Consider the following 27,829-nt stretch of genomic DNA (forward strand, 5'->3'; position numbering starts at 1 on the left):
TGCATCACGAGTTTTTATTTTGCAATGAGTGCAATATTACAGGTAAAACTCAGTTTTATAGTCCCATAGTATACAGAACTAAACAAAGACATTCTACCATGCTGTATGTACTGTACATAAAAACCTGGTCAAGATCTTCAGTGTGAGACTAATACCATAAAGCAGTGCCTTTGCTGTTAGAAGTTGTATTAAGTTTGCATGTATGCTAACAGTTTAGTACTAACATTTACAGTAAGGCAGTGTTACAACCACTTCAACTTCTAAACAATCTCAAAAATATGATCTCCTATATAAGATAGCAAGCAAAAGGAGTAACGCCATTCATCTTTTAAGAGGTAAAGCACAGCCCTACAGGTTTAAAGGAATAAGTGTCAAGCCAGTTTAGTGCCCTGTTCCCCAGTTTTTTGTTTTTATTTTTAAATAGGCATATCCAGCAGTTTTACTTAAAAGGGAAGACTTCAGGATTGTGCAGGTACAGCCGGCACGAGGATTTCTACTTTATAGCTTTTGCTCAGTTCTCACCTGTAGTACTGCAAAGATCTTCAGCCTGATGAGTTTTATCAAGCTACTAGGTAAGCTTAACTGACCACATTCAACACTTTCCTAGCTGCAATAGCTCGGGAAGAAGTTCTTGTATCTCTATGAATATCGGCAATAGAAGTGCTTCTATTGGAGGTAAGTGTCAAGTTTTTTCTTGATATTGTCAAAGGAGTCTGCTCCCATGTAGTCAGCCTGGCCTTGCTCCCACCTCTCCTTCCGTTCTTCTGAAGATTCAGCTGGTGGGGGAGATGATGGCGAAGTTAGTGCTGCTGCTGAAAGTGACATGTGGGACACTGCCTCTGTAACCTCGTCCTGAAAGGAGAGCATAGTAAGTAGACTATATAAGAGTTATAGGTCCTATTTCTAAGCAAGCAATAGAGGGCTGAGGGTGGGAGAACCAATGAGATGTTCTCATGCAAAGCAGCAAGCACTGTTTGGGGGGAAAAAAAAAATGCAGGGTTTATACAACTTTCCTAGCCAAAAAGAAAAATGAACAAATTAAGAAGTCAATGGAGAGCGCACAGGAAAGTACTGGTCAATATCGGTTTAAGTTCTTCATACCTCTCTACAGAAGCCACAAGAGAAAGCCAGAGAATAGACCAAGCCCGATAGCTGCAAATAGTTCATTAGAAAGGTGTAAGATGGACAAGAGAAAGCATAGCTCTAAAACAGATCAGTAACTTTGGGCTTAGAAAGGTTGAGAACTTAAAACTACTTTATTTTCGGTTATACTAAATTTAGTATAAAGTTACTGCAAAGCTGCATTCCATACATGCTATTAAACTCAATGTGTAAAAGATTAAAATAAAGATAGAACGTTGCCTTAACCTATACTTTCCACTTGCTCTACAGATGCAATCTTCCTAGACTATCTTTTCTCCCCTCCCTCCTATAGAGACTGTCAATAACAGCCTGTGGAGTGTCGCAGGAGCACTCCTAGTATGCCAAGTTCTCTTTTAGTCATGCTTATAACCATCTGCAGTCTCAGTCTGAGATGCATGAATATTAGTGCAGTTATATTACTTCTACAGAGTAGCTTCTGAACTGCAAGGCTGATCACACCCATATATCTCACATCACTGTAGTGGTGACCATCATTGCACACACTATCATCCAGGGAGAGATCTTAACCACTGTATGAGATTGCTTGTTCTCACCTAATGTTCAGAATTCAGTTTTGTGATAAGGGGGAACCTCTAACACAGGAGGTCTCTGCTCAATCCTAGTTTTAATTTTAGGCCATTCAGCATCAACATTTTGCTCTTCATCAGTCTTTAGGGAGCATAAAATGGGGGTTCACTCTGGCCAGTAAAGGGTGGGTTACAAGGTATTTCTGTATGGCCTTTTCCACAGAATGGAATCATTTCCGGAATATCTGGAGTAAACCTTGATATTCAGTAAAAATTCAGTATTTTGTTACAAGACAAAAATCCTTTTAAAAAAAGATAAGGGGGTTAATATTTCTGCAGTGTTAGCAGAACTTCGGTACGAGAAGTAAATGGAGACAAAGTTTAGTCTCACAGGTTCAAGCACTTTCCAACTTGGGATGTGTGGACTTTGGAAAGTTAGAGACATTTAGTTCAGCATATTTGGGAACACCTGTTGTAGAACTATTCGAATTTAATCTGGTGAGCTTTAAGCTGGTTAACAGCCAGATAATTCCTATTAGTTAGTACAAATGTTAGGTTGCTACAAATTACTTAAGGACTTCAGGATCCTGACTCCTTGTTTTGTCATACAACATTTTTGTTTGGGTATCATCTGTGGGGACTGACCCCCAAAACAATGAGCCTTTACTGCTTGAGCTAGAAGACCAAGTCTGTTCGCTTGAAGTCAGTGAGAGTCAGGGCTCTGTATGTAGTTGGGGGGGAAAAAATTTACCCCCGTTTGATTTCTACACCATTGTTAATAGCCACTTTTGCAGTTCACAGTACACCTCTACCCCAATATAACGCTGTTCTCGGGAGCCAAAAAAATCTTACCGCGTTATAGGTGAAACCACGTTATAGCGAACTTGCTTTGATCCGCTGGAGCGCGCAGCCCCGCCCCCCCTGGAGTGCTGCTTTACCGTGTTATATCCGAATTAGTGTTATATCGGGTCGCGTTATATTAGGGTAGAGGTGTAGTTATTTAGAAAGGGAGGTGAGTAAACAGTTACACCAGTGACCAGACCAACCCAGTTATTTCCTCTGTTCTACTTTATTTCAAGTCTTAAACAAGGAGTTGAAAAAAAGCTATGCTTCAAGTCAATGGATTCTCCCTGAAGCCTTCAGTAATTTGAAGTCTGGGATGGGGGAAGTACAGAACATCCGCATTTAGAATGTTTCAATACAGGTATCTAAGATACAAGATGATGACATACCGCCTTTACACCTGTAGTGGCGTCTTTAACAATACCATGTTGTTCTAGTAGGGGTAAGATGTTGGTGATGAAGGTATGCCACCACATGTTGAGGAATTCTGGGTGAACCATTGTGGGATCACTTGTGTCACCTTTTATGCTTTTGGTTTTAGAGTCATATGTGTAATTCCATGGTTTCATTCTTCCTAGGAAATGCACCACTTTAGCATTTGAACCAAACCTGCCAAACAAAGGAATTTGAATTAGATACCAGATGTCCAGGAAAAGTACATACATGATAGCTTTTTCTTTAGGAGATGGAATGCTAAGAAATTGCAACTGCCTACTGGCACTGAAAGCATCACTATGCAAGAGGAGAATGCAGATAGACTTCTACCTCAAATAGCTTATTGAGATTGAAAATAGCCAAAACCTACTGGTTTGGGCCATTTCAGTACTTACAGCAGCCAGTCTCTTGGTAGTTTGGTGTCCAGGAGAGCTCAGGATCGAACAGTCTCAAGCAGCAGTTGCAATCAGAACAAGTTTTAAGAGTGAGAGTTTCCACTACAGATTCAGTGATCCAAATAGCTAGACACCATACACTTAGCTAATCAGCCATCAGTGATAAGATCACTGGTTTTTTAGTCTTCAGCCCTACAGAAGGGGAGGTTTGAGTTGGTCAGAATATCCAGCTTCAGAAAGCTTCTGCCACTGCAGCGGATAGTTCAGGCATCCTTGAAGGATACAGTCTGTCTCACCTGCCATGGTGAGACTGCATGGAGGTGTTTTCATGATTCTCTCTCTCTTCCCTCCCCCCCCCCATTGCTGCCTTGACAAATTTCTTTCTTCAAATACATGGCTGTTCAGAACCCTTAAAATCTTGGCTCTCCAGGTAGATCAAGAATGTCTGATTACACTTAGTTTTTAATGGAAGGGTTACATAAATCATCATGCAGCTATAGTGAGTGTACTTTTTAAAGTCCCTTTACCTTGCTAGTAGTAGTCTAGTAGGATCAGAGAGCCCACCCCAGTGAACTCTTGGTGTTACATTGCTATAGACTTTGCCTCCACTCCGAGTATGAGTTAGGGCTAGTCTACACTGGCAATGCTAAAGCGTGGCTTGTGTAGTCTAAAAAACACCCGCCTCCATGAAGGGCATAGCTCCCAGCGCTGGTGCACTGTTTACACTGACGCTTTACAGCACTGAAACTTGCTGCTCTCAGGGGGGTGTTTTTTCACACCTGAGTGAGAAAGTTGCAGCGCTGCAAAGTGCCAGTGTAGACAAGCCCTTAGAGTTTCTAGCCCTTCTGGTTGCAGAGGAAGCTTTCTATCAGGAACCTAGTCAAGCAGTACGCTGCCTTCTCAAGTCTGCAGGCAGAAATCTTCCCAATGGTGAACTGCCTCATTTTCATTTTAGTGAAAACTTTAAATCAGTGGTTTTTGATATCCATATTCCCCATTTCACTTCTGATCAGGTCAGCAGAAATCAGATCATTCAACAAGCCCAGGTTACCTTCTCGGATGCCCTGGCTCTCTCCTCAGCAGCTGGGAAATACTCCCAGTTTCCTCAGCTCTTGGGGTAAACCTAGCTCCATTGAGAAGATATGCAGCATGTTAAAAGTTTAGTGTTTTGTGGTAGTTTAAACACTAAATTTTATTAAATTGTATGTTTTCATGTGTCAACATAAATGTTTGAAAGTGATGTGAAGCTATTGTATGATCAGCAGGAGGAATCTTGCTGCCAGAGTTTAGGTCAAATTCACTGTTAAATACAAGGAATATACAAGAGATTGCTTTGAAGAACTTCGTTTTCAAGCTTTAAGTGCAGTGCCCGAGTGGCTAAGGGATCAGAATAAATAGCCAAGTTTAGTTTTTAAGCTAGTCAAGACCATTTTAATGGATTTAAGACAACTCCATTATGTCCTCTTGAGGGTCAGTCAATTGGATCTGTTTCAGGGTAAGTCTACGCTACATCGGACCTAAAGAGAATAGAAACAAATAATGTGCTTTGCACGTTCTTGTCTTTTGTTGTTTCTTTTGCTTTTTTGGTGTTTTTTTTTAAATGTTTTAAAAAAAAAAAAGACTAGCTAGCAAGTCTGTTTCTGTGAAAATTGATATTTGTTTGTTAACATTGCTTTGCCCCCTCAATCACTGCCCAGGAGGCTGTGGCTGCACAAAAAGCCCTTAGTGGCTGCATGTACCTACGGTGGCCGCATTTGAGAAACACTGGTTTAGGCTGATCCTTCCTGTTGTGTGAATAAGATTAGGCTTGTAAAGGAAACTGGTCTTCTACAATAGTTACACTAGCACATTCCATGCATTCCTGGATTGTTCTCTGCTGCCACTCATTTTGGAGTCAGTCAGGATGAAAGTGCCTTTATTTTCTATAGAAAACTTAAGTATGTTCAAACAGATTGCAGTCACTAGTTGTATTCCTTCCCCCCGTCCTCCCCAAAAGCAGGGGTACCCAGCATGTAAGATTGCAGGTGTGAATCTTAGCCTCATGGTACAGAGACTCTGAAGGATTAGATATTGATGTCAGAGTAGGTTTAAAGTTTGGTTCATTACAACTATTGAACTGTGTCTAGTGGATGTGGGCATCTACATCAAAAAGATGTTCGTTTAGAATGCCTACTCTGACAGCCCACGTGTTACTTGCAAAATCCAGAAACCACTAGCTTTAACAGCTCCATTCGGTTTGAAGGAAGTTTTTGCCTGGGCCAGGCAGATCCAGCTGACCTCTCATGGCAAAATCAAGGTCAATTATAAAGTTTTTTTGCGACATGACTAATTTCAGCAAGGGAGTAGCTGAGGAGACTATTGTGTACATCACAATAGCTTTCAGCTTACTGAATGCTGTTTATTCTGACTACTCAGTAGTGAGTATTCACTCTGGCTTGCATGTATTTCTTCTTAAAATAAGCGTTCTAATTTTAACCTGACAATATTTCAGATGTTCAGATCACAAGACATGGTTTGAACTTGAGCCAGCAACAATACTGCTTATGTTAGCTGCTGCATTAATCTCTAGCAACATGATGTCATCTAAAGATCACTTGGCGTTTTCATGCAATTGCTCCTCACTTGCTTTTGAAGCAAGTTAACATGGCCCAGTTGTAATAAAAAGATCGTAAATTGCACCCATATTTGAATAGTTTTACACACTTTATGCTGTAACAATCCTAGAGTTTAGATCAGAATTAGGCTGGTAACACAAAGTACCATTACATGGGAAAAACGTTACCTGAAATGGCAGGGACTTGCGTTTGTGCTCAGAAGGACAAAAACAAGCTTTGTTATTTGCTGCCCTAGAAGCTGGCTATTGCAGGTTTAGGAAGATTGCTGTGAGGTGGAGTGTAAGCAACAGAGGAAAAACCTCATGTTTGACACCCAGGTCTGCTTATTTGCAGGACATGACTGTCCCTGCAGCATTTTTGTTTTGAGTCAAATATTTATGCCACCGATGACAGCCCCCAAAAGGGGCAACCCAATAACTACGCTTGTATCATGATTCGTTTTAGTAACAGGCCAAAAAAGGAGAGAAATTATAATCTATATAGATGTTGTCACCATACTCAGCCCACCTTGTCTTGGGCTAAACCTCACTCAACCAAACTCTTTAGCAAGGACAACAGCAGTGCAGATAATGCCTCTTTGGTCACAGTAGTATACCTGTGATTAAAAGTGTGTTGAGTTGTACTCTTGCAACAGAACAGGTCCTCGGCAAATGCACCTATGCTAGGTAAATTAATTCAAAGAATAAGCTGCTGCTACTGACAGAGGTAGTTTAGGCCACAGACATGTAAAGAATACTTCCATTTTAATTAGTTTTTTTATCAAATTAAACCATTACATGGTTCAAAGTGAAATTAAGAGATTGCACTAGCTATCACATACTGTTCATTTGGCCTAACCTTGGATCTCCACACTGAAATTGAGTCAAAGAACTGATTTTATACAGCCTTTTCATCATCTAGTAAGAGATGGGTCTGCTTCACAAAAGCTCTAGTAAATTTGGCCTGTATAATGGCTACACTAGATTATGAATAATTTTTCTACAAGAAAATGTTGAACTTACGCTTTAAATGCTGGGAGGTAGGAGTATAGAGAAATGCTGCTTAAGTTATAAATAAATGGCAAGTGTTTGTTGATATCTGTTGTTGCCCAGCTGCTGAAGAAGGTGTTTAATAACCCCTGGTCCCCACCTGAAAGGGAAAGATGGAGAGTTAACAGGCTGCATGAACACAATCAGTATTCCTGTTTTAAGTTTCTTCACTAAATCACGGATTCAAGACTCAGTTTAGTCATGTGAGCTACCACACCCAGTAGGAATCAGCAATACAGTAGCATTCTATTTATAGAAATTAGTTTTCTTAAACTATAACATTTTCACCATTGGGAGGGCACATTAGCCCTCTTCCTCTTGCCAGAGGCAGCTATAGATTTGTAAATTTAAGTCATACTTTAGGCTATTTTACCTCCCAGAAGACAGCCAAAGGCTTAGAATCCCTACTGGTATAATTTACATGTGAACATGCATTTGGTCTTGCATGATGCAACTCAGTTTCCATTCACAACTGGAAGTTGAGTTAAACTGGAGTAGTAAACATTGGAAGTGTCAGACTTGTTATTCCAGTTGCAGTGAGGCAAATACAGTAGACTAGATTATGATCTGTCACTCCATGTTTACACATGTAACCAAGATAATTCTGACCACCGGTTGATTATTAGAAGCCCACATGTGGCTCAGCAGTCCTGTACATAATGAAACTGCTTTTTTCGATCAAGGACTGATGGTTTGCTAGAAGCAGTGTAGGCCTTAATTACATTTTCTGAGAGATGTCATACTAGAAGTCAACTATATTAAAGCTCCTAGTTAGCTTCATAAGCTTATGTGAAACTAGAAGTTTTATGTTTCAGTTGATGCATACAATAGGTGTTCAGACCCCCATGTTGAATGTAGGCTAGTTTACAACAGCAGAAGTCAGTGAATGATTTCCTGCATGCAGAGCCATTATGACATGTGTTTTCCTAAGAGACTTGGAATGCTGAACAGAATGTAGGAATTTGACGAGAACGTGGATTAGTCAGACTTTGCTTGTGTTGTTCACCTTGACATTTGTTCTTTACTTACAGAAACAGCCTCAGCACTTTTCCAGACCAAGAACTACGCAAGCTCCCCTCTAACTCTTTCTGTTTTAGGACATGATATGCTATTCTGAATTTGATCTTATAATGTTGATAAAGAGTAGACAGCTTTGACACACAAGTGAGATTCCTGATATATATGTTTTTGGATTAAGGTAGGATTAAAATTATTGTATTACTACTCTCCCCCCATTGTTAGTATGACTAACAATTCCACTATATTTATGCCAGCCAGCTAGGGCAAAAAAGGTGTATAAGAAACCAGACTATCACTTGTCAGAATGAAATCACCACTAGCAGAGCCAAAAGGTAAGATAAAACAATTCTGAAGAAATCATGGCAGTGTTTTACTATTAGCTTTTTGCCAAGCAGCCAATTGATACAGCAGTAAGTTAGAAGTGACATGTGTAAGGCCCTACCAAATTCAGTCTATTTTGGTCAATTTCACGGTCATAGGATTTTAAAAATAGTAAATTTCATTATTTCAGCTATTGAAATCTGAAATTTCAGTGTTGTAATTGTAGGAGTCCTGACCCAAAAAGGAATTGTGGGGGGATCCCAAGGTTATTGTGTGTGTGTGGTACTGCTACTCTTACTTCTGTGCTGCTGGTGGTGGTAGCACTGCCTTCAGAACTGGGCAGCTGGAGAACAGTGGCTGCTGGCCGGAAGCCCAGCTCTGAAGGCAGAACTGCTGCCACCAGTAGAAGCAAAATGGCATGGTACGGTATTGCCACCCTTACTTCTGCGCTGCTGCCTGCAGAGCTGGGCCCTCAGTCAGAAGCTGCCACTCTCCAGCCTCCCAGCTCTGAAGGCAGCAGTTCAGAAGTAAGGGTGGCATGGTATAGTACTGCCAACATTCTGCGCTGATGATGATGGGGTGCTGCCTTCAGAACTGGGTGCCCGGCCAACAGCTGCCACTCTCTGGCTGCCTGCTCTGAAGGCAGCGCAGAAGTAAGAGTGGCAATACTGCAGCCCCCCCTAAAATAACCTTGCAACCCTCCCCACAACTCCCTTTTGGGTCAGAGACTCAGGACCCCCAGTTTGAGAAACACTGGTCTCCTCTGTGAAATCTGGCCTTTTGTGGGCTTTACCCTATACTATACAGATTTCAGGGGGAGAACAAATTTCATGGTCCGTGACGCGTTTTTCATGGGTATGAATTTGGTAGGACCCCAGACATGGGGTAAATTTGAGAGAGCACAGAAACTAAGTGAGTTTGTCATCCGATGTTGTTAGGAAAGCTCTTCCAAGTCAAGAGATATGCAACTATTACTATATATTGGGAACTTGCATGCCTTTATTTTGTAAGACTTCTACCATATTAGAAAGTGTCTCTGCATCTAAATGTTTGAGATGCATATTCCTATGGTGTTTTACCAGCTGAACACATCTTAATACAGTTCTGTTACAACAACAGTTTGAGGTAGAGGAGCCAGACCTCCCATGTTTTGTGTTGGTCTGTAAGTTTAGACTAAGTGATTCTACTATCCTGAGTGATTGTTTGGAATAGATTTGCATGTAGACATAAAGAACAGCTGTAAGTTTTGCATCATATAACTAGTCCTCCTGCATAGTACAGGTTACTAAATTCCTCCCAAATACCATCATCCAATACTTCCTCTCCACTGCATATTCTTCGCTCCTTATGTTATGACTGTTTCAGTGTCCTAGTCTTACTGAAACCAAGAACCCCTCCGAACCCACCAAAGTGGAATGCCAGTTCAAGTTAGTGTTGTATAATAATTGTGCAATATGCTACTACAGTTGCAGGTATAATCAATACTTTAGCATCTTACATCTACATGTTGTTTTAGATCTGAAACTATTAACTGCTAGAATACCAGCTTGGATCCCATGCTAGAAGAAAATCTAGTAGAACCAGTTTCCCTTGCACTCCTATAAACTATAAGATAGGTAGACTTTTTATTCTAGCTAGTCTTGCTTTTAAATTCATAAAGCCCCAGGTTTTTAGAAATTTGCTAGAAACCTGGAAGTCTTGTCTAAGGCAAGCATCGGACATTCCAGTTACGAAGTTGAGTTTCCCTTCTCCTTCCCCATTAGATACAGTAGCGTGGACCAAGATTACGGCATCATGTTATCCTAAACCTTTAGGGCAGCTGAGTTCACAGATAAGATCAATTTATCATTTCCCAGAAATGGAAAACTAGTGGACATTTTTAGTCTGTCTTTATAAAATAGATATTTTGACTACTTTGTAGTCATGTATACCAATATTTGAGGCAAGCAGTATTATAGTGGAAGATATTTTCACAAACTTCTTGGGGACCTAAGAAAGAATTAGTATCCAAGAGTTGTGACCACTGTGTGCTGTATTAAAATATTCAGCAAGTCTTATGGCCACTGGCAATTGCTTTCTTACTGTAGAAGTGGCACTGAGTTAAGAGGAGTATTGTAGTGTGAATCTTGTTTACTAGGGTGGAATGCCTGAGCTATATTTTCTTGTACCCTATCCCTTAAGGATTGGTGTTCTGCTGAAGATAGCTCTGGTGAGCAGATATGATCACAGCAGAATGGCATGCTACTGTAAGACTTCAACAGTGGGCATGTGCAAGCTTTTTTTGGATTATGACAAATTTAATAAAGTGCTCCTGTTTTAGAGAGTGACTGGCCTGGGAGTATAAAAGACCCAAGTGGTGGAAACAGTATGAATAGAGTTAAAACATTAACAATGCTCTTTCACTACCCTTATAGGTCAGCCTTAAGCTTGCTTCTTTTTTGTTACTAGATTCAATTCTTATAACTAGGTCTGCACAAAAACAGCTTTTTTTATACATTATACAATTACATCAAAACCTATTGATCTAATAATGCTTATGCACAAAGTTTAAGATGGGAAATGAATTGTTAGTATGTCATTGTACCATGTTTAGGAGTGAGATTTTTGAACACCACATTAGAGTCCCTATCATAGCAATAATGTAGGTTTTGCTTTATAACAGTGGTTCTCAACTTCTTTACCATTGAGGGCCCCATATGCAGCTCTCTAGTCTGTGTTATGTGGGCCGCATCCACACAACATAAATACTACCTGTATGGCCCTTAGGATGTCACATAGGCTGCAGCTGTGTGCTGATTCAGCTGCAAGTGGCCCATGGGCCGCGGGTTGAGAACCACTTCTTTATAAACATGGGACTAGCTGCATGTTGGAAGAATGCTTGAGTTTAGCACTCACTGAAATAATTTGAGACAGGCATGCTGGTTAGCAGCACTTTTAGATCCTTGGCCAGAGTATCATTGTCAATACCATCAGATGAAGTTATTGTCTGACCCCCAAGAAGCACAACCATGATTTATTCTGTTAAATTTATTATGTGCTACACTAGTTGCTTTATCAAGCTCTTTATGGCTACAGTGGGGATTTTGCATGATAGAGACTGAAGTCAAACTTCCTGTCTGACACCAGTTTGTCAAGCTAACCTCATTTGAAATAGTATTTTAGGATAGCTATTCTCAGGAAGAGTCTTGGGCTTCAAGTGAACCACAGCTCCTCTAAGGTTTTAAAAGGGACTACCAAGTTAGTGGGAGACCAGTTGTCAGGAATTTGTCCCAACTAGATTTGAGAGGTACTTCTTGATACTAAATTAGATCAAAAGCCTGTTTACTCATGCTTTTACATATGCCACAGGCATATTGCTTGACTGACATTTTATAACCATGTCAAACAAAATGCCTATGGCATATATAAAAACATGAAGTGCAGCAGGACCTAGAGTAGAGCCAGGTGACAACATGGGGTTATTCAACTCACAGCCTTGAAGTTATCCTTTTTGATACACTGTTTTCTTCATGAACTTGAACTTAATGCAGCCACTTGAGAGTCAAAGCTTCAGTACTACAGAAATACAAAAAGCATTTTCTAGTAGCTGATTAGTTTAACTTCAGTGTATTCTTGTATGGTTGATAATTTTGTACTTGTGTATCTTGCAACTAAGTTCTATACTTGTTAGCACTGGCTGTGATTAAAACATCTTCAGTCTGTAAAGTTTCTTGTTACTAGAATTCTAATAGAGATTACCACTGACTAATTCAAAGGCTAAATTCCTGCTTTTGAGGGCTAAAACCTGAGTAAGGGCAGAGTTTCTTCACCATTAAGTCTTACCTCATAACCCTCAAGGTGATAGTCCAGTTTAGTTTGCTGGTCCACATGTAGCAACTGTATGGGATTGCTGGACTGAACCAGAAGCCCTTTTTCGGCATGTCCAATTATTCAGTGAGGCAGCAAATGCAACTGTACTACCAACTTACTTGAAAATGGTGCTCCAAAGGAAGTTAACACAGAGGTCATCTACAGTCAATAGGCCACTTGTAGAATCTCATTTGGCCACCATTCTAGATTAAGGGGCCCATTAGCAGTACTTGCCAGAATGAATACAAAAAAAGCAAGGAACTGCATGGGCCAGGAAATTTACTCTTGGGACTATTAGGTCTGAACTCTCTTTGGAGGTAAGAAGCCTGCAAGACAGTTTGCTACTCAATCAGCATGAACAAGGTTGTTAAAACTAGTTAGTAACACCAGAGATGACCCATGCTTGCCAGAATGAGGGCAGCTGACCTCAGCAGTTACCAAGCATGCTCAGTACAAACCAACCAGCAAAAGGGGGGGGGGGAGAGGAAGCACATGACCCTACATGCTTCCCCCACATGCCTTGCCTCTGAGTAATACGACTGTTGTCTCCATAGAGACAAATCTCTCCCCCCCCCACCTTTTCTTTTTGAGGAAATGCTGCTATTGATTAATAAAAACATCTCTAATTTTACTCAGCTATTTGACTAGCTGATGAGAGTAGAAGAATACGTTTTAGAACAAATCATTTCAAAAAGCCACTTAGAGCAGTCCAACTTTGGAAACATCATGTTCACTTTATCTCCAAGGATATCCACAAATGATTTTTGTGAAAAGTTGAGTTGATGGGAGCTTATTTTCACTGATTTAATCAGTAAGTGACCAACACAATCAAATCCATTAGTGACTAGTTTGTATCTAAAATGCAGGATACTGGTTTATAATCTAAAGAATCTTCATTCTTCTAGTTGAGAGCTACAGAGAAAGTTTTAGAAATGGCTGTTTAGGTTGGCCTACCTTTCCCACTTAAGACTCATTAAGGTCCCTCTGAAGTCCATCTAGGCCTTTAATACAAGATAAGCTTATTAATGTTTGATGTTAGATTTCTGACTATAATGAAGTCAGACTCAATTTATAGGAGTCCATGCATATGAGTTTCCTGTAAACATGAGTACTCTTTCCAATGAGGTGCTGGAATTTTAGAATTCTAATGTAAGTGGTGTCCCCTAAGGCATGCCCATCTGAGATATTCCTCCCCCCCTCAGCATTTTAAACAATCCAAACCTCAAATATTGGAGTTGGAGTCAATACATACCATCAAAGCTGCCTTTCTCTGTGGCAAGTTGTAACAGATGATTGTATGTTTCAATGGAAGGTCGATAAACAAAAACTCCAGAATTAAAACAGTCAGGCCAGCCTGGATCTGGTGCTGCAGATAGCTCTTCTTTCTCAAAAAGCTCATCAATATTTGATAAAACCTAGTTGTAGGGGGGAAAAAATTGCTTTCTGTTTTCTAGGCTAACGCTTCATAGCATTATGTTTTGTTGATTTTTGCTATCCACCCCAAGATATGAAGGTAAGGGTTCATATCAAAGGTCTCATTTTATGCAGAACAGCTTTGACATGGATATATTCCCTTATTACTACCAATTACAAGTGGTTTTGTAGGCTTAAGAGCACTTCCCTGCATACCAAGTTACAGGTCCCCAGTAAGAAGAGGTTTCTATTGCAAGCCACTAGAAGGAACTGTATTCTGAATAGCAAATATATAACTTACCATTGTGTCTGCATCCATGAACACACATTTTGAATACTGAGTCAGTTCCCAGCAGTGGAGTTTTGTTAGTGTGACACCCAGCTCAGGTCTTTTCATTAGTGCTAGATGGGCTGAATCTCCACTGTCCAAGACATCTACCAACAAGATTTCATCGAAGACTTTTTCTAGCACTTTCCTGTGGAAAGTAGTAATTGTTGATTTATTTTTGCAAGTTAGGTCTTTCCAATATCCCCAACCCCAAGATAGTTTTGTATTGCCTAGACTCTTAGTGCACACTAAGGATTTGAAGTCTAGACTGTCTTTTATTTAGACAGGTGCACAAGAGTCTTGTCAAGTTTCTAGCATAGAAATACCTTAGTTACCAGTTAGTGCTCCTGACTGGTGCTGGAGTAGTAGCAAAGAGAACTGAAGCCCTGTGTATATACACAAGTCAGGCAGATCAGGTCTTGTAGTTTGAGACAAACTGTGTGGGAGGCTCAGCCAGACCTGAGAACACTGCCTCTTGGTGAGGTGACAGACTATTTTAAGCTTATAGCTAAGAAACAAGAAGCTATTAGACTGGTCTGTGCAGGACTTTGGACAGCAGCTGAATCCTGAACAGTTCTTGTTGACCTTTAAAGCCACAAGGAACAGACCCAACTGCTGCTAGTTTATCTAGCACATCAAGAGAGTGTTTACTTAGCCATGGCTCTTCATGTGGCAGTGAGTGCAGTAGACATCTACGTAGTTTAGTTTACTTCCTTTTTTCTTGGAAATGGTCTCTTGGACCAATGTTGTGTCCACTGTAAGTTAAAAGCATCATATTAATTCTGAAGAGCTAAACTGAAATAAGATATATTATGAGTTCTTAAAGCTCTTGGCAGTTATGCAAGTCCAGTTTTTATCATCGTTTAATCTACCCACTAAAATTAAACATCAGTATCTGTAGAAGTATCTTAATTTCTACAGACTACTTTGAGGGACTAATGCTTATGGTTTCAGCTTTCTTGACATTTTACGTTTAATACCTGTAGTGCAGGTTGGGCTAGCCAACCCATAAGTGTCTTGAGTATTTTGAGTTGCTATCAGGGAGTTAAACTGTAAATTTGTATAAGTTGAATTGTCTTGAACTACAACTTTGCCCTCTAGATTGTCAACGGTTGTACTTTAAGTGATATTCAATATTATTCTAGTCCCAGGGGAAGTTAAAAAAAATTACTTCTAAAATATACATGAATATTGCAGATCAATAATAAAATCTGCAAGTTCTATTCATGCCACATTCCACTGGCTGTCCAAATAGATTTGTTTTAATTGTAATGTTGGAGTTTGTATTTTCATGCCCACCTCTTCAGGAGGAAACTGTTAGCCTGGTAGACAGGAAGATGATTCACCTAAATAGAATGCTGTTGTATAAGTGAGGCAGAGGTGAGAGCCTTGAGACTGATTAAGTAGCCCATTTTGTGTTAGATAGTAGAGATAAACCTGGAATCACCTGTCATTATAGCAAGCAGTATTTGGCCAAGACAGCTTCCTGTGGATTAGATAACAAGGGTCATGTAACTAGTCCAGCTAGTTACTTCCCACTCCCAAGTTCAAAGGGACGTTATGGCCTGAAGTTAAACTCTCATCTAGTCAAAGACTTCTAAGCTCGGTTCCATGCCGAAGTTTAGCTTTTGTTGTAGCAAAGGCTTGTTACATTAATATATTCAGTGACAGATAAGACTGAGAAGCTCAAAGGATGAGCTATAACCAACTTGCTTATTTCCTGCCTTCATGAAGAATTTAATATGAAAGGTAAGTATTAAAGTTCGCAGGGGGGGATGAGTTGTTTCAAATTTGAAGTTCTATCTAATTTACTTATATGGCCTCCGTTACTAGATTATCCAGGTGCCTCGGCTTTTGATGCATTTATCCTCAAAATATCTGAGTTAGAGAAGGACTAGTCTTCCCCCATTTTACAGATGGGGAACAAAGGCAGAGAGATGAAGACTTGAACAAGGTCACAGGAAGCCTCGTAGAAGAGCAGGGTACTCAGCCTTGATCTGAGTCTCAGGCTAGTGCCCTAAACTACTGTGCCATTGTGCTGGCAGCAAAAGAGACCCTACCTTGAAGACCTGTAGTCTAAGGCTATGTCTATACTAGAGATCTTACAGTAGCGCCAATGGGAGAGCATTCTCCCGTCAACATAATTAATCCACCCCCAATGAGTGGCGTTAGCTGTGCTGGTGGGAGAAACTTTCTTGTGGACATAGTGCTGTTCATGCCGGCGTTTATGTCGGTGTATCTTATGTCACTCGGGGATGGTTTATTCACACCCCTGAGCAACATAAGTTATATCAACGTAAGTGGTAGCATAGACATAGCCTTAAAATACAACACAGACAAGGGGTAGGAGAGGAAGCGTTATCTCTATTTTACTGATGAAGGGAGGCAGAGAAAGATTATACGACTTGCCCAGAAAGTGTGGTAGAGCCAGACATTGAACTTTCATCTGAAACCCAGACCAGTGCCTTAACCACAAGACCATCCTGTGTCTCGTTGGCTAGTGGATTAAATTTAGCTATTTGTCAGTCTCTTCAGTGTATGACTTGTCAACCGGTATGCTCGGATTGGATAGTTTACTGCTGGAAGCAGCAAGTGTATAGAAGTTCACAGAATACTAATTGGCATCTACTGCCTTTAGTGTTTTGTAATATTCTGACGAGCTTTAGAAGGTCACGACAGAGAGCTTTCATTTGGGGGTTAAAAATTATTGTAACAGGAGCATTCAATGAACAACTAGGTGAAAATACTCATGAAGTGACATACCTCATGGGAGCAGAGACCTGAGGCGTTATGAGCACAGTTAGTTTCTTTACTGTTCTCTGGTGTTGCAGAGATGAACCCAAGACCAGTGCTCCTTTAACATAAGAGTCATTCGTAGCTAGAGTCACAAAAGACTGATCTTGAAAAGGAAGAGAAGTTGTGTTAGTATTCACATTTAGTTTTAAATCAAAGTATGCTTGCTAAAATTATTCAGTTCTACCACTGTATTTCACGCCAGAAGGTGCTAGGCAGAGAGTTATGTTGAGGAGCCTCAAAAGAGTAAATAAACCACTCACTGTGTTTAAGATCCCTTGTACATTAGTAGGCATATACAACATTTATGGAAGAGGTTGGCACAGTTGAGGTATGCTAAAGCAACATGCCTTGATTAGATCAGCCAGTGCATTGACAGACATGGTCTAAATGTAGAAGGATGCACATTCCATATTGTGTGAAGAGAAATCCAACTGCCACATCCAATCCTCTAGTTTTTGCCAAGTAGAAACTTCATTCTAGTTTACGCTTTGGATTCAACTCAGCTAGGACCTGGATGCAAGTTCCTCATCTAGAAGGAACTCAGAATCCACACCATGAACTGCAACTGGGTAAGTAAACATCAGTTGCAAATGTAAGGTGTTTTTGTACTGGCCAATCTGCAGTGAGTATCTGTCTGCCAGATAGTACTACTTTAGTTCTAGAGCCAGTCTCTCCATAAGGTGTTTAAAATTGAATATTCAGGGAGTTCTGTTAGTACATTTGATATTTCACTCCCGCCTCTAACATGTGAGATCTACATATGGAGTAACAGTATTCTGAAATTTTATCGGACCTTGCAGTTTATTTGTTTAGCAAGACTTGCAAAACTACAATGAGAATGCAAACTTTTAATGGGAAGTGTCTTATCTTCTATCTAGTAATATGAAAAGGAGTGAATTACAACTTGAATGGTGGCAACATTTAAGCTTGTAGGAGTTACTTACAGAGTTATATTTCACATTGTTCTCTACCACAAACAATATCTGGATTATTTTAAAACTACAGTAAAACCATCCATCCATTCCTCTGGTGCCCCAACAATCTTAGATACACTAACATACCCCTCCCATTTACCCCTGATCAAGTCAGGTGACTCAGCAACAAGAACTTAGTTTAAAGTGACGTTTAGCTAATGCATATTTTAGTTGCCAAGCTAGCTCTACCAATCCTACCATAGAATCACTATTGACCAAACAATTTTTGCAATTTAGTCACGTTTGTGCAGTTGACCTATCCTTTGAAGATTAAGATGCTTTGCAAAGAAGCATGCTCACAGATTTATTCGTCCACCTTGGAAACAACTTTTGTAGAAGTCAGATTTTAAATCAACATTAAAGTTTTAGAAATAAACCTATTTAAAATTAAATTTGAAATAATGACAACCTATAAAGGCCTAAAATAATTAAAATTAAATAAAAAAATCTTAATTAGTATATATTTGCTGCCAAGTTTTAAAGAAAAAAATGCATTAAACTGGTGAAAATCACTGCCTAAAAACAAGCACATGTAACCAGGGTATGACATGCCAAACCAGCTTTTGACAGTGGTATCTCTTCTGAAGGTGAGGAGAGAATAGTTTCCTAGTTTCATTTCAGTTCAGAGTTAAGAAACCAGCTGATAATGGAAAAAGCAGGAAATCTTGTTTTCCTCTTCCAGTCTATTAATAAGAATAGGTGAGAAGAATATATCTACTAGTTCTAAAGTCTTGAAGGACACTGACCATAAACAATCTGTTCAATTCAATAACTACAGATAATACTTACTTTGTATTTAAATCTAGCTGATTTATTTTACTAAACATTTGATAAGTTTTGATAAGAAAAAAAGTGTGTGCAGCACATTTAATGTAGTTTTATTTAATAAAAAATAAAGCACTGTTTTTGTGCATTGTAACTGAATTTGAGTTCCTATTCAAGAACTTGACAAATCAAAAGTAAAAGGTTAGTAATTTGGTAAATCATTCACCATTTTCCAACATAATATAAAATGTTGGAATTAATCTGAACAAGTGTACTTTAAGATACAGAATTACTTAAATATGTAAATGTATGGTGTGGCCTCTTTCTGGTTAGCAAAGAGAAACAACAAGGTTAGTGTAAGGCTCTATTTGGTAGCCATTAAAATGTTTGTTTGCAACTAATCAGTGAGAATCAATTTTTATTTTACTAAAGAAAAAAACAATGCAAAACATGATTTAAATCATTGATGTAAATCAATATTTTCTGTTTGCTAATTTAAATGATTTAAATCAGTTTAAACCACCAATTTCAAGTCCACCCTGGTTGCTTCCAAGGAAGATGGGTAGCTGTGCTGAGAACTGTGTTTACTGAAACAAGTTTCAGAATTTTTGTTTTGCTTTGAGGAGATTTAGCTAGATTTTATCAATGTTCATATTTTGAATGATACAGAAATGTGATGCAGGTATTTTTAGAGCAACAAAGTGGGTGAAGTAATATCTTTTATTGAACCAACTTATGTTGGTGAGAGACAAGCATTCACAGAGCTGTTCTTCGTGTCTTTTTAGTAACCAGAGACTTCTGAGCACCTCAGGTGGCTACACATTTTACATAAATATAGAATAAAAGAAATAGTGATCACTTAAGAAGTTTGCCAGGGCAACAGCTTTGACACAACAAACCTCTAAGGTGTGACAAGCTGAGGTAGACTAACATGTCAAAGGGCTACAGTCTTGCAGGAGTTAGTTCTGCACAGAAGAGGCCACGCTTTTGGAGTGCCACGTGGAGCAACCCAGTGGCAGGTATCATTTACTTTCTGCGGTCCACAATGCAAACTGCAGATTTATGGAGCCATCCAAAGAGTTGCCTGAGTGTGTAGTGCATATTGCTATGATAGTTCTTATGCAAGAATGGTTGGATTAGAACCTGAGGTCTGCAGCTACGTCTTAGCCTCAAAATGGCAACTGGGGAGTCTTCCCCCCACTTCTTTGCTGCAACCACCACCACTCATTACAATTTTAGTGGAAAATTATAGTAAATTGGCCACATTAGTTATGAAGCAAGTTAAGATTCTTATTGCAATAAAACCCAGCCCTTGCAGCTGAAATGAGATAAAGTTCATATTTAGCTTCTAATATTGCAACTTTATTTATATTTTTGCATTAAAATTTTATGTGGAGTCAATCTTGACTAGTGTAACCAAGTTGCTGTAGATGAAGAAACTGGTATTCTTAATCTCAGAGGATGGACCACATCTTTGATATTACAAGTGAGATGTTAAAGGGTCCTCTTTAAGGCATACATGTTAATTTTTTTTCAACTATAGCAGCAGTTGCCTATATGGCAAATTGTAAGCAATTGTAAGAGTCTGATGTACTTTAAGGCAGTTTAGTACCTGGAACCTACATAGCCAGCAGCATTGTGGCCAACAAGTTCTGAGAACCTTTGACTAGAATGGCAACAAAATTAAATTAATCTTGGGTCATCTAGATTACAGTATTTATAAATGTTTCCAACCTAGCCAAGTTTTAGACTTCAGAAGAGTTTCTACAGAGTCATGCATCGAAGGGGATACGTTTCCTACTTAAATTCACTGAGTAGTAGTGATTTGTAGTAGTTCATATTGCTTGGTGCGTCTAGGGCAGGGGTAGGCAACCTATGGCACGTGTGCTGAAGGCGGCACGCGAGCTGATTTTCAGTGGCACTCACGCAGCCCGGGTCCTGGCCACCGATCTGGGGGCTCTGCATTTTAATTTAATTTTAAATTAAGTTTCTTAAACATTTTAAAAACCTTATTTACTTTACATACAACAATAGTTTAGTTGTATATTATAGACTTAGAAAGAGGCCTTCTAAAAACATTAAAATGTATTACTGGCACGTGAAACCTTAAATTAGAGTGAATAAATGAAGGTTCGGCACACCACTTCTGAAAGGTTGCTGACCCCTGGTCTAGGGACTGTATAGACAGAACAATTCCCAGTCTGTTAAGAACTTCAGAAACTAGTAGCACTAATGCTGAACTACAGCTCTAGAAGTCATGCAGACTGTAGATGTAATTATTTGGAAAAATTCTGAAAAACTATTTTTCCATTCTGCCCCCAAGAAGCCAGTATGAATACAGAAGTTATATAAACTGCTTGCATTAACTGTATCAGACAAGCAAGTTGTTAGTGTCTTAAGCAGTGTAAACATTCCTCTAGTAGCAAACACTTGTGTTCTTGTCCCTGGATTTGCAAGTTACTCTTCTCACTTTCCCACTGAATGAAGAGTTCTGTCTTGAAAAGCTAAAAATTCACTAGGTCTGACTCAGTGAGCCACTAATGTATTGCATTTAAAAACAGGGATTGTACAGACAATAATAGTTTTACAAACTAGTGACTGCATCACTTGTGCCATCATTCAAACTAAAGTCTTTGTCCAGATGTTTTCTAGGCTACAAGGCTCTTCCAGTGATCTAACACCCTCATTGTTTACTTTTTAAGACCTTTGTATGGCATCAGGGGGTTCGCCTGCCTTTTTGAAACTGCATATTCAAGTACCACACTGCTGGATTTACTAACCCAACACCACTGAGCAATACAGGAAATTCTTAAAGTGGCCAATGTAACATGTATAAGGGTTTATGGTCAGACTGAAACATTAAATTAAGTTTGAGGATGAGCAACAGGGAAAGCTAGAAATATAAGGCCAATCCCTTTTGAGTTACTTGCTAGTTTTGCTCCCTTAGGACAGCAAGGCTTTATTTACTTTTGCTTAATGGAAGCATGGTGTGGCAACCCCTTCAGAGGAGGGTCACTTGACATAGTTCAAGTCTATGCAGTATGAAACAGGACATGTTAGTGTTAACATGGAATGTACCCTCCCTATGGAGCACCAAGCCTAGGCTGGTTATTATGCTTTGTATTGGTGTGGAAGATTCAGGCCACTTCTTTTAAATTTGAACACACAACAGTTATCAGAAACAATGAAGTTGCTCCAGACTTTGCTGTCAACAGACTACGTTGTCAATTGACTTTTTAGTAACATCCTTCCATCAACTCCATCCTCTAGCTATTATTTCTACCACCCCCACTTTCTGTTCTATTTATAGGCTACAGCAGCTGAACAGGGGAGTACCCTTCACACTAATGTGTCAGAGAGGTACTGTGGACACGTGCAAATCTATAGCCATGGGGCACCTGTTTTACTTGCCTGAACATAAAGCCTCTTTTGTCTCCCTCCAAAAGGCTGTCTTAGCCAGCGTAGAGCTCATAGACTTTAAGGTCAGAAGGGACCATTATGATCATCTGGTCTGACCCCCTGCATGCTGCAGGCCATAAAACCGTCCCTACCCCTTCCCTGAACTCTGCTGTTGAAGTCCCCAATCCTGTTTTTAGTGACTTCCATCGGCAGAGACCCTCCTGCTAGAGATCCCTGCCCCATGCTGCGGAGGAAGGCGAAAAACCTCCAGAGGCTCAGCCAATCTGCCCTGGAGGAAAATTCCTTCCCGACCCCAAATGTGGCGATCAGTAAGACCCCGAGCATATAGGCAAGAGTCTCCAGCCCGACCCCGTTAGCCATTATACTATTTACCCACTATTGCTTGGCTTTCCTTGACTACTATGTTTTACCATTAAACCATTCCCTCCATAAACTTATCTAACTTTATCTTAAAACCAGACAGGTCCGTCGCCCCCACCGTTTCCCTCGGTAGGCCGTTCCAATATTTCACCCCTCAGAGCTATGTAGGACTGACCTGCTGCTAAGCAATTGTGAGTGGTCCAACACCTTCTGTGGACCAGTCCTCCTTCACATATGCCTGAGGTCACTATATTTACAAGTCTATGCTTGCCCTGTGTTTCCATTCTAGTTAGTTAGGGTTTTTTGGGTGGGAGTGGGGGGAGGAGGGGAGTTCAGACTCCACCTCTCTGAGTTTCAGACAGTAGCAAGTTTAAATTCTGTAAATACAAGTTTCATTAGAATCTATGTAAGATCAATGGGGCATCTGTATGAGCTTTTGGAAAAAAATGCAAGGAAAGTTGTTTAAATAATTACCAAGCAGTGTGTTAAACCCAGACATAGCAGTACTAATAATCTGAAAGCAAAACTGACTTCCTCATTCCACTTTTCTTGGCCTGGGCCATCAGACATGACAGAAGATCATCTACTCGTGGCAAGTTTTAAGAAAATTCTTGTGATGACAAGTGTTATTAGGAAAGATTAATAGAGGTTTTGAGCAGACAGCATCCCTTCAGCATTTGAAAGGCAGAGTCAAACGAACATCTTCAGACCCATTTAAAAGTATCTCCATTTTTTGTTAGCTACACTTCTCTGAGAGATACCTGCTATTATGAGAGCTAATATTATTATAGCTGAAGAATCAGAGTTGTTAAATTTCATGCAGTTGAGAGTAGGTGGTCTTGTCAGTTTCCACCATGTATAGGGGTGTTACAGCTGGGGGGGGGGGGCTGTCTTTAAGAGCACAACACTGAGGCATTTGCCAAGGACCCCAGGGATAGGCATAGCACTAGAAGGTAGCCTTAAGTCGTTTTAGGGCAACTAGATTTCGAGTTGTCTAGTTTTTAATTTAAGCTTGAGCTATTTGACAAGCCCCGATCAAGAAGCCGAACAGGACTTTCACTTCCTGGAGATGCACCCCCTGGATTCCACTTCAAGGCATAGGCGTCAGGTCCAGCCCTGACCTTTCCCCGAAGTTCAGGGGACAGTTGGGGCCAGGCCCATCTGTTCTGCAAGTTACGTGGCTGAGAAGCTGAACCTAGTTGTGTGCACACGGGGGTAACGCTCGCCCCAGCTCCTAGACCTCCTCCCGGGGGTGGCCCTGGGTGACGGGGCAGTGGTGCTGCGGGGGCCTCTCCCGCAGGAGCCGGGCGCGGGAGACAGAAGTGGGGGCATGCCGCGGGGGCGCGCGGCTTGCCCAGCCGGGGAGGAGAGGCGCCCATTGGCCGGGGGAGCACGGGGGCAGGCAGGCAGCACAGCTAGCCTAAAAATAGGAGCCGCCATAAGCGAGCGAGCGCCGGGTTCCCCGCTAGGCCGAGCTCCGCTTCCTTCCTGCTCCGCGAGCCTCCGGCGGCAGCTCCCGCTCTGGGGGAGGGGCAGCCTTCCCGCGAGCCGGCCCGAGCCGGGGGTAGCGCTAGCCCGGGCAGGGGGCTCGGCGCAGCCCCGGCCGCAGGAGCCGCCCCCGGTAACCCTCCCGCAGCTCCATCACCCAGCCGGACAAGGGGCTGCGCCGCTCAGCCCCCGCGGGCGGGCGGGCCCGGCTCGGGCAGGGCGCACTTACCAGCCATGGTGCCGGTGCCGGTACCCGTACTGCTGCCCCTTCGCCCGGGACAGATGCTGCGGCCGCCGGCTATCCGCGAGCCGCTGCCGGAGCCACCCTTTATATCTGGGCGGGCGGAGCCACGTGAGGCACGTACGCAGCCTCTCGCTAGCGCTGGCGTGGGGAGACTCGACTCGCCGGTCTTGGGGCTCCCAGCACGGGCGAGGAGCGGAGAGGGGTAGCCCCCGTACCAGAACAGCCTTTCCTCGGGCTAATTCCTTCTTTCTCTTCCCTGTATTTGCTTTGCACGCACCCAGCACCGTGGTCTCTAGGTGCCGTGTGCTAAAAGCCAGATCCTCCATTCCTTTCCCAGGTGCTTTGTGCTGATACACCTGAAAGCTGCCCTGACGGCTTCGTTGGGGATTCACCTGGTGCTAGCCGCTTTCATTGCTGGGGTATCTGGGTTGCCGCCTGCTTTACTGAAGGGTGGTGGTGGTGGTGAATGTGGCATTGCTTCCTCTTCCTTTCCCACTGCTAGGAAGAGTTTTGTGGCCTGAATTGCAGGGTTTGTGTGGGGTGCAAGACTCCCACAAAGAATGGGACTCCAAGTAGCTTCTGTACTGTGCTTGTGCTTATGGCCAGCCAGGGGTTATGTTCTGATAAGTGACCCCGTGAAAATGACACGAGTTTTTTGTATTGTTCTTTCTCAACAACTTCCAGGTCCAGTTTGTTGCCTCGTTAACAATCACAGCTGATTATGGAACAGAATAGCTCATACTCCCTTCAGAATCAGAAAGTAAAATACTAAAGAGAAAATATTTGCATTTTAAATACTAAAAACTACATTATGGTAGCCCCAGTGCAGGGGAAGTGCAAGGTTCAGCAACTGTGGAACAAAGTTACTAAAGATCTGAAATCAAAAATTTGTGTTGAACATTGTGGGCACTCTGTAGTAAGGACAAATTGTTATAGCAGTTGAACTGCTGTAAAATCTGGAGGAACAGCAGTGAAGTCAGTGGAGTTACTCCAGATTACACTTGTGTAAACTTTAGCAAAATCAAGGGAGTTACTCCAGATCTAGATTTATATCCGTGTAAAACTCCAGTGGTATCACTGAACTACTCCACATTTTACATATTTCAGGTGCAACTGAAATAAGAACCTTGCCCATAGAAAATAGGCTGTGGTGGACTGAAGTGAATAGTTGTGAACATAGAAAGACCAAATAAATAGTTTGAACATTTATTACTTAAAAGCATAGTGTGCACAGAAAACTTAAATCAGTGCACTATTTATGAGTCTATGGGAGATCTGAAAAAAAGTTAAAAATTTCTGTTTAGACAGTCAAACAGTTTAGATGCTTGTTCTCTCTTAACCTTAAACATTTTAAGGTTCCCTTCTCCCTCCCTGCTTCAAAGTCAGTTATATTCTGCTCATTCCCTTCAAAAACCCTATCCTTCCCCAGAACTCTATTACCTCCTTCCTAACAGCCACAGTTCCCTCTCCAAGGCCTTGTTTTTACTAGGAAAACAGATGGTTTTTTTTTTTTTTACCATGTTAGCTAACTAAAACATGGTAGAATATTAGCATGGACAAGGCAGGTACAGTTTTAACATAGGTTAGCACATTGAGGTAAACATTAGGCTGTCTCCTAGCTAATGTGGTAAAAAAATATCTTTTTTCCTAGTATGGATCTACCCCAACTCTGCCAAGCCCCTCTCTATAATCCCTACCTTTGGTGATGCTCCAAATGGGTGATAGTATAATCCAGTTCAGAGGTGGACAAACCGTGGCTCATGAGCCACATGCGGCTCTTTTACAGTTAAAGTATGGCTCACGGCGCTCCTCCTCCCCGCATCCCATTCTCCACCAGAGTGGGGTAGGGGGAGCTCAGGGATTCTGTCCTGTGGCAGGGTGGTGGGGCTAGAGGCTTCTGCCCTGCAGGGAGGGGGATCTTGGGCCTTCAGATCTGCGGGAGGCACCTGAAGCCCCGAGCCTCAGCTGCCACGCCCAGCTGTCAAAACTTCTGAAGATTATCATATGCAGCTCAGCAAGTCAGTAAGTTTGGCCACCCCGATCTAGCAGCTAGGTCACTTGGGTAGGACCCAGAAGACCTGAGTTCTAAACCCAGCTATGTCACTGATTTGCTATGTGGCCCTGGGCAAGTTGCTTCACTTTTCTCTGCCTTTGTTTCCTTCCGTCTTATATATTTAGACTATAAATGGTTTGGGGCAGGAACTGTCTCTCACTATATGCCTGAACATCATGCTTTATTTTAACCACCATTTATCATCTGAACCAACCTTGCCCCAGACTAGTCAGCAAGCTTTAGTTTATCCTCTCCTTAGTTGTGATCTCTAGGTGCTACGAATAATAATATTAAAGTCTTGTATTCTTTCTGGTGAGCATTGTTGTGCTGTTGTCTTAGCATTGAATGAACTGTAAGGCATCCTGCATTTCAGAATGTATTGCACCCCTCATGCCAGGAAGCCCTGAAATTCACAAGATTTGAAGACAACAGCACAGAAAGTGGTGAGATTCTCTGAAATTTCAAGATCAGGAAGTGTAGGCATCTTGCTAGGGTTTGGGAAGAAGCAGGGGTGATACTTACCCATAGTTATCAAACCTAAGAAAAGGCTTTGGTTTAATATTTGTGATGAGACTTTCTTGTTTTTTTTCCCCCACCCAGTTTGGCCATTCCTGGATTTCACTAAGGACTGGTGCAGTGATTGAGAAAAGGGTTGACATGCTGGAAATGACTGAGCCAATGAAGGTTTGAGCAGTTTTGTTTATTACTGTATTATTTTGATTCTGTCAGTTACACCCCACTGAGAAAACTCATTTGCTGTAGTCAAGTTGAGAGACATCCACTCATTTCATGCCCCAAAAGTGCAAACAGCTTCAGTGTTGCAAGATAGGGAGTACAGTAAGAATAGTGCTTAGCAGTTACCTTCTTCAAAGGGCTCTATAAACATTAATCAGTTAATCCTCACAGCTATGAGGCAGGTATTATCATCCCCATTTTATAGAGGATGAAAATGAGGCTCATAGAAATTAAAGAGCATCATTTTTACTCATTTATGCTAGTGTAAAAATACAGTGGCATTAATCTGGAGTTTATCTTAATTGACTTCAAGGGAGTTACTTCAGTCTTATACCGGTGTAAATTAGAGCAGCATTGGCCCTAAGTGACTTGCCCAAGACTATGCAGCAAATCAGTGGCACAGCTAGGATCAGAATTTAGAAGAACCCACTCTCCGATCTGTACTCCGTCATCAAGCCTTTGCTCATCATATAACACAGTAGACTTAGTGTGAGCTTGCAGGTAGATACTCCTGGGTTCTTGACCTAGGTGTGTCTGCATGGAGGCAGATTAATAAGGCTTCCTTTTTATAGGGGTTCAGTTTCATAAAGTTGAAATCTCTAGGACCTGCAGGTCTGCACATAAAAGCTGCCATTCATTAGTCAAGGCTTCAACTAGAGTGATGATTGGAGAGAGATCCCTTTTATCATCTGTATAGCAGTGCAAACAGGCTGCACTGGTGGTATTTAAAGCCTACCATGTAAGCAGCATATATACACTGAAAGGAAGATGTCTTGCCATAGTAATGACTACATGGGTCAGAAGCAAATGTTAACTAAACCAGGCCCCAAGGATTCCCTCCCAAATCAGATTATAGTAGTAGAATAGCTCTTATAAGATAAATAATTGTTCTTTTGCTTCAAAATATAGAAAACAACTTCCTACTGTCACATTTACAGCTTCCATAACAGCTGTACCAAGCATCTTTGCCATCTCAACTGTATCACTCCAAATAATTCCCCCTACATTAACTGTTCAATATCTGAATTTACTCCCTGTGTCACAGTCCTCATATCTGTTAACTGTAGCTAAGAGTCT

The 27,829-nt window shown here is 41.2% G+C and overlaps 1 protein-coding gene and 1 long non-coding RNA gene across 5 annotated transcripts in view; one reads left to right on the forward strand and one right to left on the reverse strand.

Moving 5' to 3' along the window:
• GYG1 (glycogenin 1) lies at positions 1-24,216 on the reverse strand. Of its 4 annotated transcripts, XM_042853652.2 has the most exons (9): positions 23,950-24,079; positions 16,681-16,816; positions 13,891-14,065; positions 13,429-13,591; positions 6,960-7,086; positions 4,395-4,466; positions 2,903-3,122; positions 1,102-1,152; positions 1-852 (listed from the first exon to the last, which is right to left on the reverse strand). In XM_042853652.2, exons 1-9 carry the CDS (start codon positions 23,954-23,956, stop codon positions 667-669), a joined length of 1,137 nt encoding a protein of 378 aa, XP_042709586.2. In that variant the 5' UTR covers positions 23,957-24,079; the 3' UTR covers positions 1-666. The 4 variants fall into 4 exon arrangements, with proteins under 4 accessions (XP_042709586.2, XP_042709588.2, XP_042709587.2 ...); XM_042853654.2 differs by lacking the exon at positions 4,395-4,466; XM_042853653.2 differs by lacking the exon at positions 1,102-1,152.
• Positions 24,164-27,829, forward strand: part of LOC135973671 (uncharacterized) — an 18,702-nt gene continuing 15,036 nt past the window's right edge. The window contains exons 1-2 of the long non-coding RNA XR_010590622.1: positions 24,164-24,301; positions 26,618-26,701. This is a non-coding gene — a long non-coding RNA (uncharacterized LOC135973671). The remainder of the gene's footprint in view (positions 24,302-26,617; positions 26,702-27,829) is intronic.

This window comes from Chrysemys picta, chromosome 9, assembly GCF_011386835.1.
Source record: "Chrysemys picta bellii isolate R12L10 chromosome 9, ASM1138683v2, whole genome shotgun sequence".
In the NCBI taxonomy this organism is placed as follows: domain Eukaryota; kingdom Metazoa; phylum Chordata; order Testudines; family Emydidae; genus Chrysemys; species Chrysemys picta.

Excerpts from the sequence above, each read along its gene's own strand:
- GYG1 (XM_042853652.2), bottom strand. Across the intron at positions 4,467-6,959 it reads TACCTCCCAGCATTTAAAGC|GTTTACCCCAAGAGCTGAGG; the intron begins GTAAGTTCAACA and ends CAATGGAGCTAG. Across the intron at positions 3,123-4,394 it reads GAGCCAGGGCATCCGAGAAG|GTTTGGTTCAAATGCTAAAG; the intron begins GTAACCTGGGCT and ends TTTGTTTGGCAG.